Consider the following 17254-nt stretch of genomic DNA (forward strand, 5'->3'; position numbering starts at 1 on the left):
ACTTAAAAATTAAAATATCGTAAAAAATCGACAAGAGAACACAGATAACGTTCTTACCTATAATTTTGATAATAGGTTAATCCACTCTAATATCAAAATTAAAAGCACACCATTAGAACTGGTGAACGAAAATTTACCGGTGTATACTAGTTGCGGTCACTCAAAATATACATCTAATATTTATGGTATATACGATGCTATTTTATTTACAATAAAGTTTCAAAATTTTCTTTTCCATTTTATAAACAGACTTAGGACTGTCTACACTATTTTTATTGTGTAGGTTTGAATTCACAGTTGTAATTGTGAAAAGTCACGGGGCAACTTTGGGTGAACATTCATTCTTGCAGTGTGTATATTTTTTCTAATCAATGTAACGCTATTTGACTCCAGGACACTGAGTACTGTACTTGAAATCTCAGAATAAAAAATTTTGGAGGGACGCTCGTTCAATTGCTCCACTGTTTTACGTTTAACACTGTAACTAACCTTTTCCGTACCATTGATTGGTGATCATCTAGTTCGTGATTATACTACTATTGCAGGGGCGTATACAAGGGCGATGTGGGGGTCAAATCCTCCCCCATAGGTCTTTTAAAAATTATATAATATAGTATTATTAATGTAAGGAAATTATAAGGAAACAAAAAAATATTTCAAGGATTTACAGTAAATTATTATTTTAACACATTCAATATATATATATATATATTATAATTTATTATTTAAATGTGCAAGTCCTTTTGTTTAGGAATTTTTCTCCCATAATAATTTGTTTGCAATTGATCCCCCCCATACAAAAGTTATATGTACGCCACTGTACAATTTTATTTATTTTATTTACAAAATTTACAGATAAGTAATAGGTATATGACCGCAACTAGGATATTACCTACAATTCGCGTGACCGCAACTGTTATATGTCCTTATCTTAAAAATCGTCTCTGACCCCAACTCGGATGCAGCCAAATTTACCATGTCGGATATGTGTAAGACGGAGACAACACAGCGGGTATGGCGTCCTCTTAACGTTTTCTTAAACAAGTAGTATTACTTTTATTATTTTACGATATTAAATAATATAATATCTATCATTACATTTACATGGTACCTTCCTTGAATCCAAAGATGCAGGTTACGGGTACGTACACAAACTAAAATAAATACTCAATAAATACTCGATAAATACCCAATGTTGAGCATTATTTAGATAAATAATTAATTATCTTTTATCTTATATAGATAATAAACAATAATGGCTGTTTGATGAATGATCTGCCATCAATTCTTTAGTTTTCTAACGTAATTCATCTAGATAAAAAAATACGAGTATATTCAAAAAATTGAACTTAAAAGTTAAAAACTATCAAAAATATAAAATTAATGAAAACTTTATTAATATGATTAATTTATTATATTTATAATTAATTACTATTATTTTAGAAGTTGTGCGATGTATGTTTAGTTATATTATTTAAATTATGCCAATTAGTATTATTTTTATGAATTGTTTACATATTTAATGTAGGATATGTAAAATTTATACTTTCTAGTGACTCTTACAATATTTGATTCCTGCGAAAAATAATTAAGTAATACAAATAATGGTTGAATTAACTTTTTGATATTTTAACCATAAATATTATATAAATTGTAATATAATCCTTCGATTTATTTGTCTGTTGACTGTTATAAAAACTAGTATTTCAAGATGTTATTGGATGACGTACTTCATTTGAAATATGTTCTATTTTGGTAATTTATATATATTCATGATAAATACGGTAAAAGGATTACTGAAAATATCAAGCACTATATAAAATATAAAATGTTATTTATACTTTCATTGAAATACTATTATTTATTATTAGGACCCGGAACTTGATGACTGAATAACCATTAGAAACGTACTAAAAATACATTTTAAAAGAACTCAATAACATTAAAAAATTATTTTAAAAAACCGTCACATAAAATAACATATTATTAATCTAAAGTAATTTTAGAAAACAAATTTATGCATTTTTAAAAACAATAACAATTCAAAATATATTAATTTGAACACATGCAGTAACATATTCGTAATCACTCTCGCAATTAAAAATAAGGAAATAAATGATTAAATATTATGGAAATATACGATATAAACAAGAAAATAAAACGTATATTTAAGGATTTGTAAATATCTTATATTTCCATCGAAAATTTTAGCCAATTTTTATAATATACTATTATATAAAATTATAAATTTATAGACCAGACCAAAAATAAATATACCTTCAAAAAGTAAAAAAAAATACATAAAATATCATAAAAATGTGGTGTTTGGAAACAGCATCGGTAAAAGGACATGCAGAAAAGACAGCTGCCTAGCAACACGTTATTTTAAGGGCCTAGCGTTTTTTACGGGATTTAATTTTTGTAAATCTATGATAAAAAGTTAATAAATAATAATGTATTTTTTTTTATGATAAAATATAATATTCAAATTGCTTCAGAAAAAAAAGTAAACAGGGTATTTGAAAAAATCTGCACCAAGCCCCTAAAAATCTCTCAGAATGGTGTATGGAAACATTATTTTTAAACTTTTTTTCTAAACTTTAGAAAAAAATACTAGTTATATTTAATATGAACGTAAATACACTTCATATATTTTTATTGTTATTTAATTTAAAATTAGTATTATTGAGTATTCTTAGAAATTTGAATAATAATTCATATACTGATATACCTTAATATAAATTTAATATAGATTAATATTATCTATAGACGACTTCTAAATAATTATTTTTCAAATTTCGGCTTCACTCTATTTATTGTTATTTAATAGACCAAATATATTATTAAGTATAGTAATGAATTACTTTTAAAATCATTAAAAACAGATTCATAATGATGTTTTAGGCGGTGGTGATTGTAATAATTAAGTTTAATATTTATATTTGATGTATAACAAATATGTTATAATATTCAAAAAAAAATCTACAATTTTTTACACTACATACAATGTAATACTTATATATTATGTTATTCTAAAAGGGTCAATTACTCTTTTGATATTCCAAGTGTTTATGAACTAGAAAATTCATATTATATATTTATTTTTTTTTATCAAGGTTACATTTTAAATATATTTTTGATATATTTACTAAGCCGTTTAAGATTTGCATATACAAATTTATATAGTCTGAATTTTAAATTGATTTTTTAATGACATTGATTGATTATGTGAAGTTAAATTAATGGCTAAAATACGAAACTTGTATTTATATTATTATCGCACGTGTTGCTGAACACATGGTATTTTAATTAAAATTATTATTTTTTTATCTACCCATATAATGTAAATCTAAATGAGTTAGATATTTCTAACAATAACAAACATAAAATAATTATACAACATCAATAATATGAAGTAATGCCGTAATAACCGGGTATGCACATGTGCAAAAATTGAAAAATATATAGATGGAAAGAAAATAAAACTATTTTGTCATTATAATTATTAATGGAGATTGAATGATTAATTTTATTCTATACTTATTATCGTACATTAACATGTCTTGTGCGGTCTGCATAACAGAAATTAAAAATACTTACCTAGGTTAAAATTGATTAAAAATAAACGGTTTTCCGTAGCGTTCAGTCGCGGGAAAAGGCATTTAAATTTTTTATACACAAGTCCAAATTATTGTAGTAGTGACTCTGATTTGAAGTTAAAAACATTTTTGATTGAAGTGATGATTAGAAAAAAAAAAACTATCATGTTATTGTCTGAAATATAATTAACACAACACTTTATTCGGGGAAAATTTTCTTTAATCAAATGTCAATGTTTAAAAATAGTAAATGGACCTGTGAACTTGATGGAAAAACATTGTGGTGGAAGAATTTAAGAAAAGTGTACCCGATGTACTATGAAAATGAAATGATATCTTATAGATAATCGGACACTTGTATTTTTAAGGATAAACAGAATATTCTGAAATTTCTAATCAAAAATTTGTACAAAGGATGGGTCATCATTAAATTGTAATTTCAGTAATGTTCACAGTCCTACAATATGTAAATGAGTTTTTAAAAAATATTGGATATCATTTTTTATCACAATATATAATTTTTAAAAATAAAATTTTTCGATGAGAATAATAGAAAAAAATGCAAACCATGTAAACAAAAAATTTCAGCATATGTACCGAAAAAAATGTATTTACAAATTGATAATGATGATCTTCATTCAATCCACGAAAGTGTTAGAAGTAAAGATTTAAAATAATACTAAAAATATTTATTCATTTTGAATTTGCGTTTTTGAATTTCTTCAAATTAGAAATTACATATTTGATTAGAAATTTCAGTTACGTCTTCTAAGATAAAACGGAATATTATAAATTAATATAAAAAAGTAAAAGATGAATTGGTATCAAAAATTAAATATAAGAAGTAATATATTTTTTTTTATGTATGAACATTTTCTTTATAAAGGTTGAATAAAAAAAGTTTATAATTACAAGATAAGTTCTATGACTTAAATTTTTGGACTATTTTAAAGAATATTTATTAAACAATTTAAAACTTTTGTATGATTTCTTTTGAAAATGTATTAAAATAATAAAATAGGTTTAAAAATATATTATTAATATTAATTATTCAAATTTAATTATTCCATTATATGTATATAATGTAAAAATTATACAACATTCTACTCAAAAAGCTTTGCAAACCTTTTTATTTTATCGAAATAATTTTGTGCCACAGAACAGATAAAACGCAAAAAAAAAATTTACTTTCTTTATAACGATCTAAAAAAGCAATCTTGTAGTTCTTAAATTTTAATTTATACGAGTATCATATATCGTAAGCACTGATTTACAGTACAAAAAAAAAACAAAGTTGATACTGTATACAATGTATATAAATATACTCGTATAAATATATTAATGTTTTACATATTTAATAATTTGTGTAAAGAGCAGTAGTTGAGCATCAATCATCACAAAGTACCTTATATGGGAAATTCCAAGATGTTTAGCCTTATAGAGTTGCATGTTCACTAATTACAAAACTTTTTTTATAATTGTGTTTTATGGACTTTCGGTCACCAACTGTCTGTTTTTACCAGGAAATGACTGGCATCAAAAATTAGTTTTATTTTTTTTTAATTTATTTAATTAGTTGTTTCAACAAATTATTTTTCTTTTTACAATAATTTTAACAATTAGTGTCAAAAATTAGTACATTTTTTTTTGTGTCTCATATTAAATTAGGATTATATAATATAAATAAATAGAGAACAAGCAAAAATAATTTTTTCTTTTATTTTTTTAGTGATATAATGATAGTGGTTAAGATGATTCGGATTTAGATGATGATAATGATTATGATGTATTTGGAGATAAAAAAATCCACTTGTGTGAGGCGTGGTTTTAGTCTGTAGTTTTTTGTTTTTCCCCGATTTTATAATGGATGGTTCCTTCTGTTGAAAGAAGTTTTGAGTGGAAACTGTATTTTGATCAATGTGTCCAGTTATAAGATTCCAGTGTCATTATGGACCTAAGAATATTTGAGTTAATTATATTCTTCAGAAATAATTATGAACATTTTTAAAGTAAATTAATATAAAATATATATTTACTTTTTTAGATTAATATTCGTCATTCAGTACAATTTCTAGAGTCATTATATTGTAAATTAAGAGTATTAAACATTAAAAAAAGGTATTATTTAGTAGAAAATAAATAAATATTTAATAAATATAATCGTATAAATTAATCATGTCAAAATTACACAAAATTATATGATAATTGCTGTTTTAAAATTTAAATGTATGCTCTATCAAAGCATAAATGGAATTAAATTGTTATCATACTGTGGACAGAGTTGGGCAAAAATAAATCAAAATAATGAATAAAAAATAAAAGCCTGAATAACTAATTTATTTATGAATAATTTTTTATTCTGAATAATTGTGGTGTACTGAATAAAGAATAAAATTATTCTGAATAGTTTTATTCGTTAATAAAACAACATATGTGGATGATATAAACAAAATTTAAATAATGTAAAGGATAATATCAAAATATCGTAAACTGTAAGCGCCTATCTAATATAAGCTATCAGCTAGATTATTTTTAAAAATGTAATTAAAAAAAATTAAGTAAAAAACAATTAAATATTTTTTAATAAAATCAATAAAATACTATTTTTATATATTTTATAAATAAATACGTTTGAAATAGAATTTAGTTAATTACTAATAATCAATATTATGAGATAAATTACTACATACATGGGAGTTTTAATTCTATGACATAAGAGGTATTAAGGATTTGAGGAATTGGATAATAAAAAAATATATTTTTTGTTAGCCTGTTGAAAGCAACTTCTTATACATTACTGTTATACACTGTGATTAGATAATAATATTTCGATTTAAGGCGCGTAAGACAAATTTTTAAGGAATTCAATATGGACAATTTTTGAATATTTTTAGAAAATTAATAATTTAATTTAAATTCAAATTTTTCCATTAAAATTATATTATATGCATCATATTCTTTCGTTAAAAACTTTTATTGATAGCTTATCATAGTTAAAATTATATGAATACTAGGATTGGATTTGGAATTTTAATTTATATACATACCTACCTTATAAAAAAATGTATATTTGAAATATGATTATAAATTTTTTAAACGAGGTATAAGCTTTTATTAAGAATAAAAACTTTCAAGCTTATATTAGTATGAAACATTACTATAGAAACTAAACACTAAATTATATTTTTTAAGAAAACCAGGAATATTAATAATGACACAAAGTTATTTTCAAACCTTAAAAATAAGTAATAATAAATAATTAATCAAAATGTAAAATAATGAAAATAGAATGAAACAATTTAAAATATTTGTATCAATAATAATTCATACCAACATAGAGTATCTGATATAAAATTTGTAATTATTTTCTATTCATTAAATACATTAGCTTAATTAAATGTTTTTAATTTTCGTATAGTCTTTACAATAATAATTATTAGTACATTGGATTTTGAAAAATTATATTAGATAAACAATTAATTTTTTTTTTTTATACAGTAATGAAAAAATAGTACAAAAATTAGTATAACATTATTTATTTTTATTATTTTATTTAATATTAAAAATTCCCTGTAAGGTATAATATTTTAATTTAATATTTTAATTCAAGGTAAACTGAAAAGTTCTCCATGTTCTCCTACCATTTTCATATAACACCCTAAGCATAACAGAATACTCCTGTGTACTATAAATAGTAAGAATATTTTAAAAAATATTAAAAAAAAAAAAAATAACAAAAGAAAAAAATAAAACAACAAATTTGTACAAATTGATTAACTATACAATTGTATACAGATTGGTACAATTTTGTAAGAAATACAAGTATAAATTGACAAATTGCAAACTTTACATTGTTGATATTATTGTTTAGAAAACTAAGATTAAAATTTAATTTTCTACAACATGTATAGTACTTTCATGGTTTTCTTTCCATTTTTAAGAAAAAAGAAGTTTCTTTTTGATGTTTTTCTTATTGAAATAAACTAACTTGGGAATCATGGATCGAAAAAAGTTGTGCATCGCTGATGTATACAATAAAGTAATAAATTAGATTTTAAATTATATATGTTCATTAAATTGGAACAATTATAGGGTATTCTTGTAATTTTTTTAGACAATTTTTGAGTACTTTTATGCTCTGCAATTATACTCGAATAACAATAACAAAACTATTTAATAAGTTATAACTTATAACTAAAAGTGTTTTTTTTCAATCAAATTCTGAAAAATAAAATGGAAGTTTAAAAAATGATTGAAGGTGTCAATTTCTCAAGAATAGAAAAATATTAATCAAGTAGTTAAATAATACAGGTTATTATAATATATTAAATCGTCAATTTTTATGCATAAACCGTGTCATAATGCACAAAATATACATTTGTTATGAATAGGAAATAGTCAGTAAATATAAAAGTTATTAATAACTATACTTGAACCGAAAGTGTAATAACAAAAAATTTTTTCTACAAATAAATAGATTAAATATAGTATTAATATTAAATCTGCAAGTACTTACAAATTTAAATAAATTAAAAAACTATAGATTTATAATTTTGAGTTGGAAAAATAATTTTTCTTCATTATTGTTGAACTATAATTTAGGAATACAATTGGAAATTTTGAGTTTTATTTATTTAGAATAATACATTATTCTTTTATATCTCTTCTAAATATACTTGTATTTTTAAATCGCAATTCAATGTACATATCGTACAAATAAGATAAATAAAATAATTTGTGTAAGCTTTTTATATTATTAAGTTTGTTTACTGGAATTTGATTTTTTTTCTGACAGTTTGTCCAAATTCAAGAAACAATAACTATTCCTAATTTTTTTTACCGTGAACCATTTTTTTCCATAGCTTGATACCCGGAGACCAGGATATGATTTATGTACTATATATTCAATAAATATTCAGTAATTATCTACATATAGCTAATTGCACTCAATTGCATGCATATCATGCATAGTATACCAGTATACTATGGAATACAAAACTATAAAATATAAAACTATAAAACAATATTTGCATAAGCACGAGTGATTTGGTATCATTTAAATCAGTGTGACTGTTATCAATGCGCAAATAGGAAATAAGGAACAGTTGAAAATATTTCAAGATATTAACAATATTTGAAAAGAAATTATTTATTATTATTTTTAAAAGACATATTATTCATTGATTTGCATTGTAATGTTTTCGTTCCGTAAATATATTTGAAAAATATTTGCCCATGATCTATTTCTTGATGGAGAAAGATTGAGAGCCAAGGTATTCGGGTGCACCGTAAGCTTTTGGTGCGACTGTGCTGGAGACGATTCCGGATTTTACCAACGGTTGAGCAGCAGAGTATGCAGAGTATGATGAGAAGGCACCATTGTATGCTGGCGATGCAGCGGAGTAGGAAGAGTAAGCTGATGGAGCGGCACTGGAGTAGCTCGAGAAAGAAGCTGGAGCAGAGGCAGAGTAGGCACCAGAGTATGCTGGGTAAGCACTGGAGTATGATGCTGGGTATGAGCTGGAGTAAGATGCTGGGTAGGCACTGGAGTAAGATGACGGGAATGCGCTGGAGTAAGATGACGGGAATGCGCTGGAGTAAGATGATTGGTAGCCGCTGGAGTAAGATGACGGGAATGCGCTGGAGTAAGCTGCTGGATAGGCACTGGAGTAAGATGATGGGTATGAGCTGGAGAAAGATGCTGGGTAGGCACTGGAGTAAGATGCCGGGTATGCACTGGAGTAAGCTGATGGGTAGGCACTGGAGTAGGCAGAGAAGGCAGCTGGAGATGCACCAGAGTAAGCCGAGTAAGATGAGGGGTAGGCATAAGATGCAGCTGGAGCGGCAGAGATAGCCGGGTATGAGGCACGAGCAGCTACTGGGTAAGATGAGTAGGACACAGCAGGGGCAGCAGTCGAGTAGGCCACAGCAGGGGCTGCAGTGGAGTAGGCTGAGTAGGATGCTGGGTATGCAGCTGAATTGTATCCAGATTGGTAGCCGTAACCAGATCCGTATCCTGCAACGATTAATAGCACAACATTTTATTAAAATTTAAGAAGAATAAATGATAAAACCAATTAATTTAACTATTTAAGGGTTTCGATGAGAATACACTGGTATTATATGATAATTATTAATTTTATAAAAATATGTACATATTAAAGTGATTCGTTGTATGTAAACGGTTCACTAGAATCATAATTATTCGAATAAATAGATTAAATTGTTTAGAATAGTTGGTCGAATAATTAATTTCGAACGAAATATACTTCCAGATCATGTATTCGAGATGAGAAAATCAAGTGTTTGAAAAAAACAAATCATTCAGTTCTTGATATTTCTTTACACGTGAAATCAGAATGTTTTTAACTTTAAATATTTTCAAGTGCGATTCATTACAAACAAATTACACGATATGTATTAAAAGTATAGTAATAGCAAAAACCACCTAATGTAACTTAAACGTTATATGCGTTTTACTGGAAATAGTTTATAAGTATGATTTTCTACGAAAAAATGTTTTTAACGACATCGAAATAAATTGAAATAGTTGAAAATGAAACGTCGATTTTCATCGACGTTGTAGAAATATTTGATAAAATAGTTAAGGAATCCTTCAAACTTTAAAAACGTTAGTAGATATACCGGAGATAAAAAAATGTAATAAACCGAGCGAATACGTGTACCTATCTGTTACTGGTGTACTCTTATGATCGTACCTATACACGGAACTATGATAATCTTTAAAAACATAACTGTTTAGAATTAAAAAAAAAAAGACGGTCGTTTTCCCACGGTTTCGTCCGTTACGGTAATATTCGAACACCGGCGCTCGTGTCGTTGCGCACGCGGACGTGCTAAGGGACAACAATGATAATAATTGGTGTTTGTCTTGTTCCCACGAGGGTAACGTTTACGTGGAGAGAACGATTATAAATTACCAGCTAGAGCCGGGGATCCGGAGACTGCGTAGGAAGCATAACGTTTCTGCGGTTGTTCCTTGTTTTCGGCGAGTGCGGCGGCGACCAAGAACAATGCGATGCACAAGACCTGCGACGGACAAATGGAACGGATTAACAACGCAGACCGGGAGAACGCGACGGCCCGGTCTCGTCCGGTGCCCGAAGCGTTTGCCGGTTTTCGGCCGTTCGCGCTTACCTTCATGTTGACGGGTGTCGGTGACGTTTTCTGACTGCGGACGAGCTGAGTGTGCTTGGGTGCTCCGGTGGGTGTGCAGAACGTGTTGTGCTGTAACGGTGGCCGGTCACGGTGCTTATATACGGAACTTTTTCGCGACCGGTAACCCCCCCGGTGACAAAGGTGCTGCGATGCCTGGTGCACACCGGGGGTGAGAAACGGACGGGCGACGGGCCGGACGGCCATTGGTCGGGCACCGGGCGCGCGGTGGGGATCCGTGTTCCGCGGATCCAGTTTCTGCACCTCCGCCCCTCCTCGGCCGGGCGCGCGCCCAGGAAAACCCGTTCGCGGAAACGCAACCGCTCAGCAACCGGATGGCCGCGTGCCAAACGGACGACGTCTCCTTCGGCCGCGTCGGCCCGAAAAAAAAACGGACGAACCGAATCCGTCGGGCGAAACGTTGTCCTCGCGCGCCCGTCCCATAACGTTCGTTCTCTTCTGTTTCCCGCGGCCGGCCAGTCTTTCCGTGCCCGCGGACGAGCGCCGCTGTCGATTTTTGTTCCCAAGCGTTTGATACCCGCGTTACAAGCGCGCTTTGGCCGTACGGACCGCAAAAAAAAAAAAAAAAAACGACGACGACGATACGGTCCCGAACGCGTGCGCAGTCGACTTAACGAGCGCGCGCGACTCCAGGTGTTGTCTACACCGCGTACGTTTAGGAGTCGAACGCGCGCGCCCGGAGAAACGTTGACGATCTTACGTTTGGCTGTACCACTGCTGATCGTCACCGTTTTAGGACGTAAAAATACGATTGATTTTACGGTGCATTTAAACGAATCGAGACCGTTTTCGTGTCGCAGGAATAATATTTTTTTTTAGTACCAGTACACAGACGTACACGATAGAATTAAGTACGTCTCTTTTTATCTCAGTTCACTGACCAAAAAAATCCAATGATCACTGTATCCACCCTGATTTCTATCCGTTTCTAAAACCGTCCATCGGTCTATATTACGTCGACGTATTAAAAATAGTACAGACAACATTAACAAGTGTAGTACACGTAGCATAGCAATACATTTACACTGATACTAATAGAAATACGATTTCGAATCAGACAAATAGTAAGTTCATTTTAATCATGTTAATATTCTAGAATTTCCACGCGCAATTTTGAAAAACACGATTTTATTGAGAATATTTGACTTTTTTTAGAATTTAATGAAACGTTATTTTAATCATTAAAAATAATTTTATACAACTAGTAAACGAATAAAAACCATGTTGAAAATGTACGTTTTAAAACGTTTTAATGTAACTAACCACTGGTTATAAAATAAACTTAATAAAAACAACACACAAACTATTAACTTATAATTTTTACTGACGTTTATTATTCAATTTGGCAACTTTGTTTTTAATTTAATACTCTATTGACAGAAATAGTAATTTGATATTTTCAATTATTATTTTTTCTGTTGATGTATTATCATTCAATATACAAATCGACGATTTTTAGTTCGATTATTGGATTTTTTTAAATTGGCACTTTTACTTTTAAGATAATTTTAGTATTTATATGAATGATGTAAAATCACTAAGTTCGAACTAAAATGTAATATTTAACCAATTCCGTCAGATTATCAAAAATACGTTAATCCATATATATCGATTAAATTAATTTTTTCAAATATAATTATATTAATTAGAATCTTTAATTTTGAAAATTTGACCGTATATTATTTTTCAACAAGGAAAATTTACAAGTAACTTTTTTGTCAAAGTATGTATTTAATATACTTTTAGGTTTTCATATAATTGTAATACAATATTTTTTTACTATTTTCTGTTGTCATAATTTTTCTTAGCCATATATTCTATTTTGTGTTAATATTTATTTTTAATTTCGTTTTTTGAAGAAGAATATTTTGATAAAACGTTTAATGTAAAAAATCAATTATTGAATCCATTCCTAATAACTTTGTCATTTTTCAAGTTGAAAATAGAAGCACAGTAGTGGATTTATATTTTGAAAGATATATCCTTGACATTTCACTCTCCCGATTTTAAATTTAAATAATTGTAACTATTTATCAGTTTGATTTTTGATTGATACTTATTTTCAGAATATAAAATTAAAAATCGATGTATCCATTTAAAAAATAAAATATATAAAGATTTATACAAGGTTTATACTAATAAAAGTTTTACGGTCATGCAAAATAGGCAATTACAAATAATACAAAATACATATTAATAGGGTTAGGTTAGGTTAGATACATTTGTAAATTGCTCAAAATAATAAACGTTGCTGGTTAAAAACTAACAAGTATATAAAATTGTTCTAACTAGTTTTTGTCTAAACAGTTTTTGTAGCTTTTCTTTTCTTTTTTTTTTTCACGATATAACGGCTGTACATGGAATCGAATTTAAAGAGATTTACTAACTCTCAATTTTTTACCTTATGTTTCATTCTATCAAAAATATAAATGTATTTATCTTAAAACACAATTATACTTAAATAATAAATATTTTGGAATTATTGTATAAAATCAGATGAAAAAAAAGTAAATGAGCGTGTTGGACTTGATTTATCAGTTAATCGCTTCATTGTTGGTCAGACGACGGAAAAACTCAGTGGAATATACCAATATAATACCAATATTGTGTTTACTAATCAATCGTTAGTTCTCTAGAAAACCAAAAATTACCTAAACTTAACTAAAATATCTATAATCGAAATAATTGAATGCTAGAAGGTCTGTCCGTTATCTATATTTGTTCAAAAAGATCAATGACAGAAACTCGTGATATTCTTTATATTTCTTACTGGCCGGTTAGTACGATAGGTGAATTGAAAAAGTAATATATTTTATCTTAAATGCTATAGTTCAAAATTTAGAATTTTCATCAAACTAATTCTCGATAAATTCTGTTTTTCTTTTTATGAAGTTATTCTTGTCGGAATAAATGTTTTTTAAAATTTCCGTAAGAAGAGATTAATAAATATTGACAAATTATAAACTCATTTAAGTGAAATGAACGAACATATAATTTATTAATACGATAGTTCAACAGTATAAATTTGTATAGCTATCAAATTAATATAATATAATGTAAAACTGGTTGTGATGACAAATTTTTAAATAGGTTCGACAAAAAAAATTACAAAACCCATATCAAATTTTCTTATGAGACATCCGTGCCAATTTATTATATTTTTTTCTTCGGACGCTTATAATGTAACTGCATATGTTAAGCTAGTGGGTTCGTGTACGTTCGTTAAAGTCGAAACATGTTTTTCACCATTATTTTACAGACTTGCAGACGCGGTTTATTATCTACGGTACAATCGCATACGTCCCTTCCCGCACGAAATCCAGTTTAGCAAAACGAGAAAATAAAAAAATTTAGCATTCAATCGCTAACAAAAACAATCATGAATAATAATTATAAGAAAAAAATTATAAACTTTGTATATAACATGTTCAGATTAGTTTTTTTTTTTGTAATTTTATTAATATATAAAAAAAACTTGACTTTTTTGGTTTACATTGACGAATAATATAACGGTATATTATAACTATAATGAATTTTAACGAATAATATAACTCGATTTTTTTTTAGTTGTGTACGATTATATCATACTATTGAAAACAAGGTCATAATGGAATTCGATAACATGTTGTTCATAATGTATTTTAATGGGCATTCACTATAAAGAAATTTAAATGCTAAATATAACGTTACGATGATATAAGAATATTAGTCCATAATGAAGAGGCACTAAATATAAGATTTTTAAATTAAATACTCATCTTTAAAATATGAATATTTTTTTTAATTGGATGTATCCACTTAATGAAAAACCGTGCATTACGAATTAATTAATTATTAAAAAAAATAAATAAAAAAACATTTATTTAAATTATTGGTTTTTATATTATTCTTGTATGTGATGTCAGTTATTCATATAATTTTTTCATTATTAAATTAGGATGCATGAATTTTAAAATATATTAAGAACTATAGTTATAAAAACAGTAAAAATAATTGAATTCGGTAAATGAAACTACAAATGAAGAAACCATTCATTTGTTTTTTTAGTATTGTGTTTATGTAAAATATCATCAATGAAAACATTTCGGAGAAGTAGAAAATAAACTTATATATAGCACCTAAAAAGTATAATACTGGATTTTTATTCATTTTTAATTCAATTCTACTTAATAAAAACATAAAATCCAAATCCAAGAAAATTGAAATTTTTGTTTCATTCCAAGTAAAATTGTACGCAGTGTTTTTGTATTTTTTTTTTTAGCACTATACATTTTCAAGAGATTACATTTATATCTCTAGCAAATGTTTTTTTATTTTATAGCTTTTAAATAATTATTTTTATTTAAGTTATGAACATTGTAAGAATTGTATTTTATTATGACCATTGTAACAATATAACTGTAATCGAATATAAATAACATATAATTATATTTATGATATGGTCAAGTGGATTAATTATTTGAAATATTTTAGCAGTATGAAATAATAGAAAAAAAAAAAAAAACTATAAAATGTAAATAATTTTGCACTTAAGGTTCTTAATTTAGCATACTAATAACTTTGAATATATATTACTTATTAAAAATAAGATACTACAATTTCAAAAATAATGAGAAAAAAAAGTTTTGTAAATAATTTTAAGTGTGTGAATAATATTTGATCTTAGTTTTTATTTTCGGTTCATTGAATACGGAAGCCAGCTAAATATTCGAATAAATGACCATTTCATGTTATTCGTATGTAAATGACGAATGATTAAGAATCATTTCTTGATACTATTAGAGCTGGTAACCAGCTGTTTCAAGTAAACGTTCAAATTATTTTATGGTCTCGACCAACTACTATTTTGTACTTCTATAAATTCAGTAAATCCGTAATAGGTAACATTATTACGAGTTAATTACGTTAGTCATTCTCGTTAAAAGTGATTAAAAATTGTTATAAATTCTAATTCCGAGGCAATTATTCCGCTGCCATTGAATTAAAATTATCGCCGGACTCGAATAAGACGTTTCAAGTGCAGTATCAAACACAATATTTTTTATATTTGTTGCCGTCGCGTACTTTTTACGTGCCTGCGATTCCGCGGCAATTCTATACGTTCTATTCGACAATGATGTATATCAGAAATGTTGAAAAATGTTCGTATAAATAATTAATGCAGTGATAGTGTACAAACATTGGCGTACGCAGACCTGTATTTCAGAGAGTGCCTATAATAATATGCCTAAATAATTTCTGGGCCCTATCTGAACAAGATGTATAGATATATTAAATATATTAGGTATAATGTATAAATAATAAAATTAAAGTTATAAGTGGTATATTAGTCCCATTGAATATATTTTCTTTGAATCTCAATCCTATTTTTCTCACATAGTTTCAGCTATTTATGATTTGTGCTTTAGTAGTTAATTTTACCTAGCTGTTATATTATCATAAAAAGTTTTTGCACGAAAATTTAGAAAACTTAGTTTTATTTTTTTCTATTACGAAACATTATTTATTTTTTGTCAATTATTTCAGAACGAATTGCATTTAATTTGAATAACATTAGTTAAAATACGGATCCCTCGTTCTAAGACTTAAATTGGTAGGGTCAATTTACAACATGTTTTTTTTTGAGGGGGGGGGGTGTCCGTGGACACCCTATATCCCTCGTGCGCAGGTCTTTGTGTACAAGTGAACCGTGAACCAAGTGTGTTAAACACAATCGCAATTCAAATACAAAATTACCCACACAACATTACGATTTGGTCGTAGAGGTCATGCGAGGATTAAATCATAATCTATTTGAATTCTCGTTCGTCTGTGGAAAATGGTTTATTAATTTTCAACACCTCGTAACATATCGATAACTTTGTGTTTTTAGCGAAGATTAGTTTCTTAGGTTTTATTTTTGAATTTAAATTTTATCCAGGATTCATTTCGATAACGTGTTTTAAGTTTTATACTGTCTACCGGTCTACCTGCAGCTGGAACGTAAAATGTATTTTGTCGTAAACCCGCACAGGCGAGAAATAAATTTTTAATCATAACAATCGCATAGTGATGGGTTTTCGTTAATAATTAAAAATATTCAATTTGACTGCGCACGTATTTGTGATGTACATACAATTATAACGTACAAACGTTTTGGGCGTTTTCACGGTTCCTTTTCCCACCCGATGATAATATCATCGGCGATCTCGAGTAAAACAATACGATTCGAACACACAATGGGCACGTACAAAACATATTACAATGCAGTTGCTCGAACCGCTGCAACAACAATAACGAGCTACCGCACACCAAGACCTACCCGACGGCTTGGATGTTCTTTGATCCGGTCTGCATCGTGCACACCGTGCGCGGCGCTTTAACCTGAAATTCACCAGCGCCTACACCTAATCGATTCCCTCGATTTTCATTCCCGGCGGCCGATGGCCGAACCCGGCGATCACAATGGAACGCAATAC

At 28.0% G+C, this 17254-nt stretch overlaps 1 protein-coding gene across 1 annotated transcript; it reads right to left on the minus strand.

The window, feature by feature from the left end:
* Positions 1-8822: 8822 nt before the first annotated feature.
* On the minus strand, positions 8823-10871 carry LOC112687633 (cuticle protein 16.5-like). The gene is made up of 3 exons (XM_025560458.1): positions 10758-10871; positions 10541-10649; positions 8823-9615 (listed from the first exon to the last, which is right to left on the minus strand). The coding sequence occupies exons 1-3, from the start codon at positions 10761-10763 to the stop codon at positions 8840-8842; spliced, it is 891 nt and encodes a 296-aa protein (XP_025416243.1). The 5' UTR covers positions 10764-10871; the 3' UTR covers positions 8823-8839.
* Between the last annotated feature and the right edge of the window lie 6383 nt (positions 10872-17254).

The sequence above is a fragment of the Sipha flava genome, unplaced genomic scaffold, assembly GCF_003268045.1.
Source record: "Sipha flava isolate LNK unplaced genomic scaffold, YSA_version1 35a_pilon_pilon, whole genome shotgun sequence".
Lineage (NCBI taxonomy): Eukaryota > Metazoa > Arthropoda > Insecta > Hemiptera > Aphididae > Sipha > Sipha flava.

Bases quoted from the DNA above. Each gene is read 5' to 3' on its own strand.
- LOC112687633 (XM_025560458.1), bottom strand. The intron at 9,616-10,540 runs GTAATTTATAAT...TAATCGTTGCAG, and splicing joins CGGATCCCCGGCTCTAGCTG to GATACGGATCTGGTTACGGC.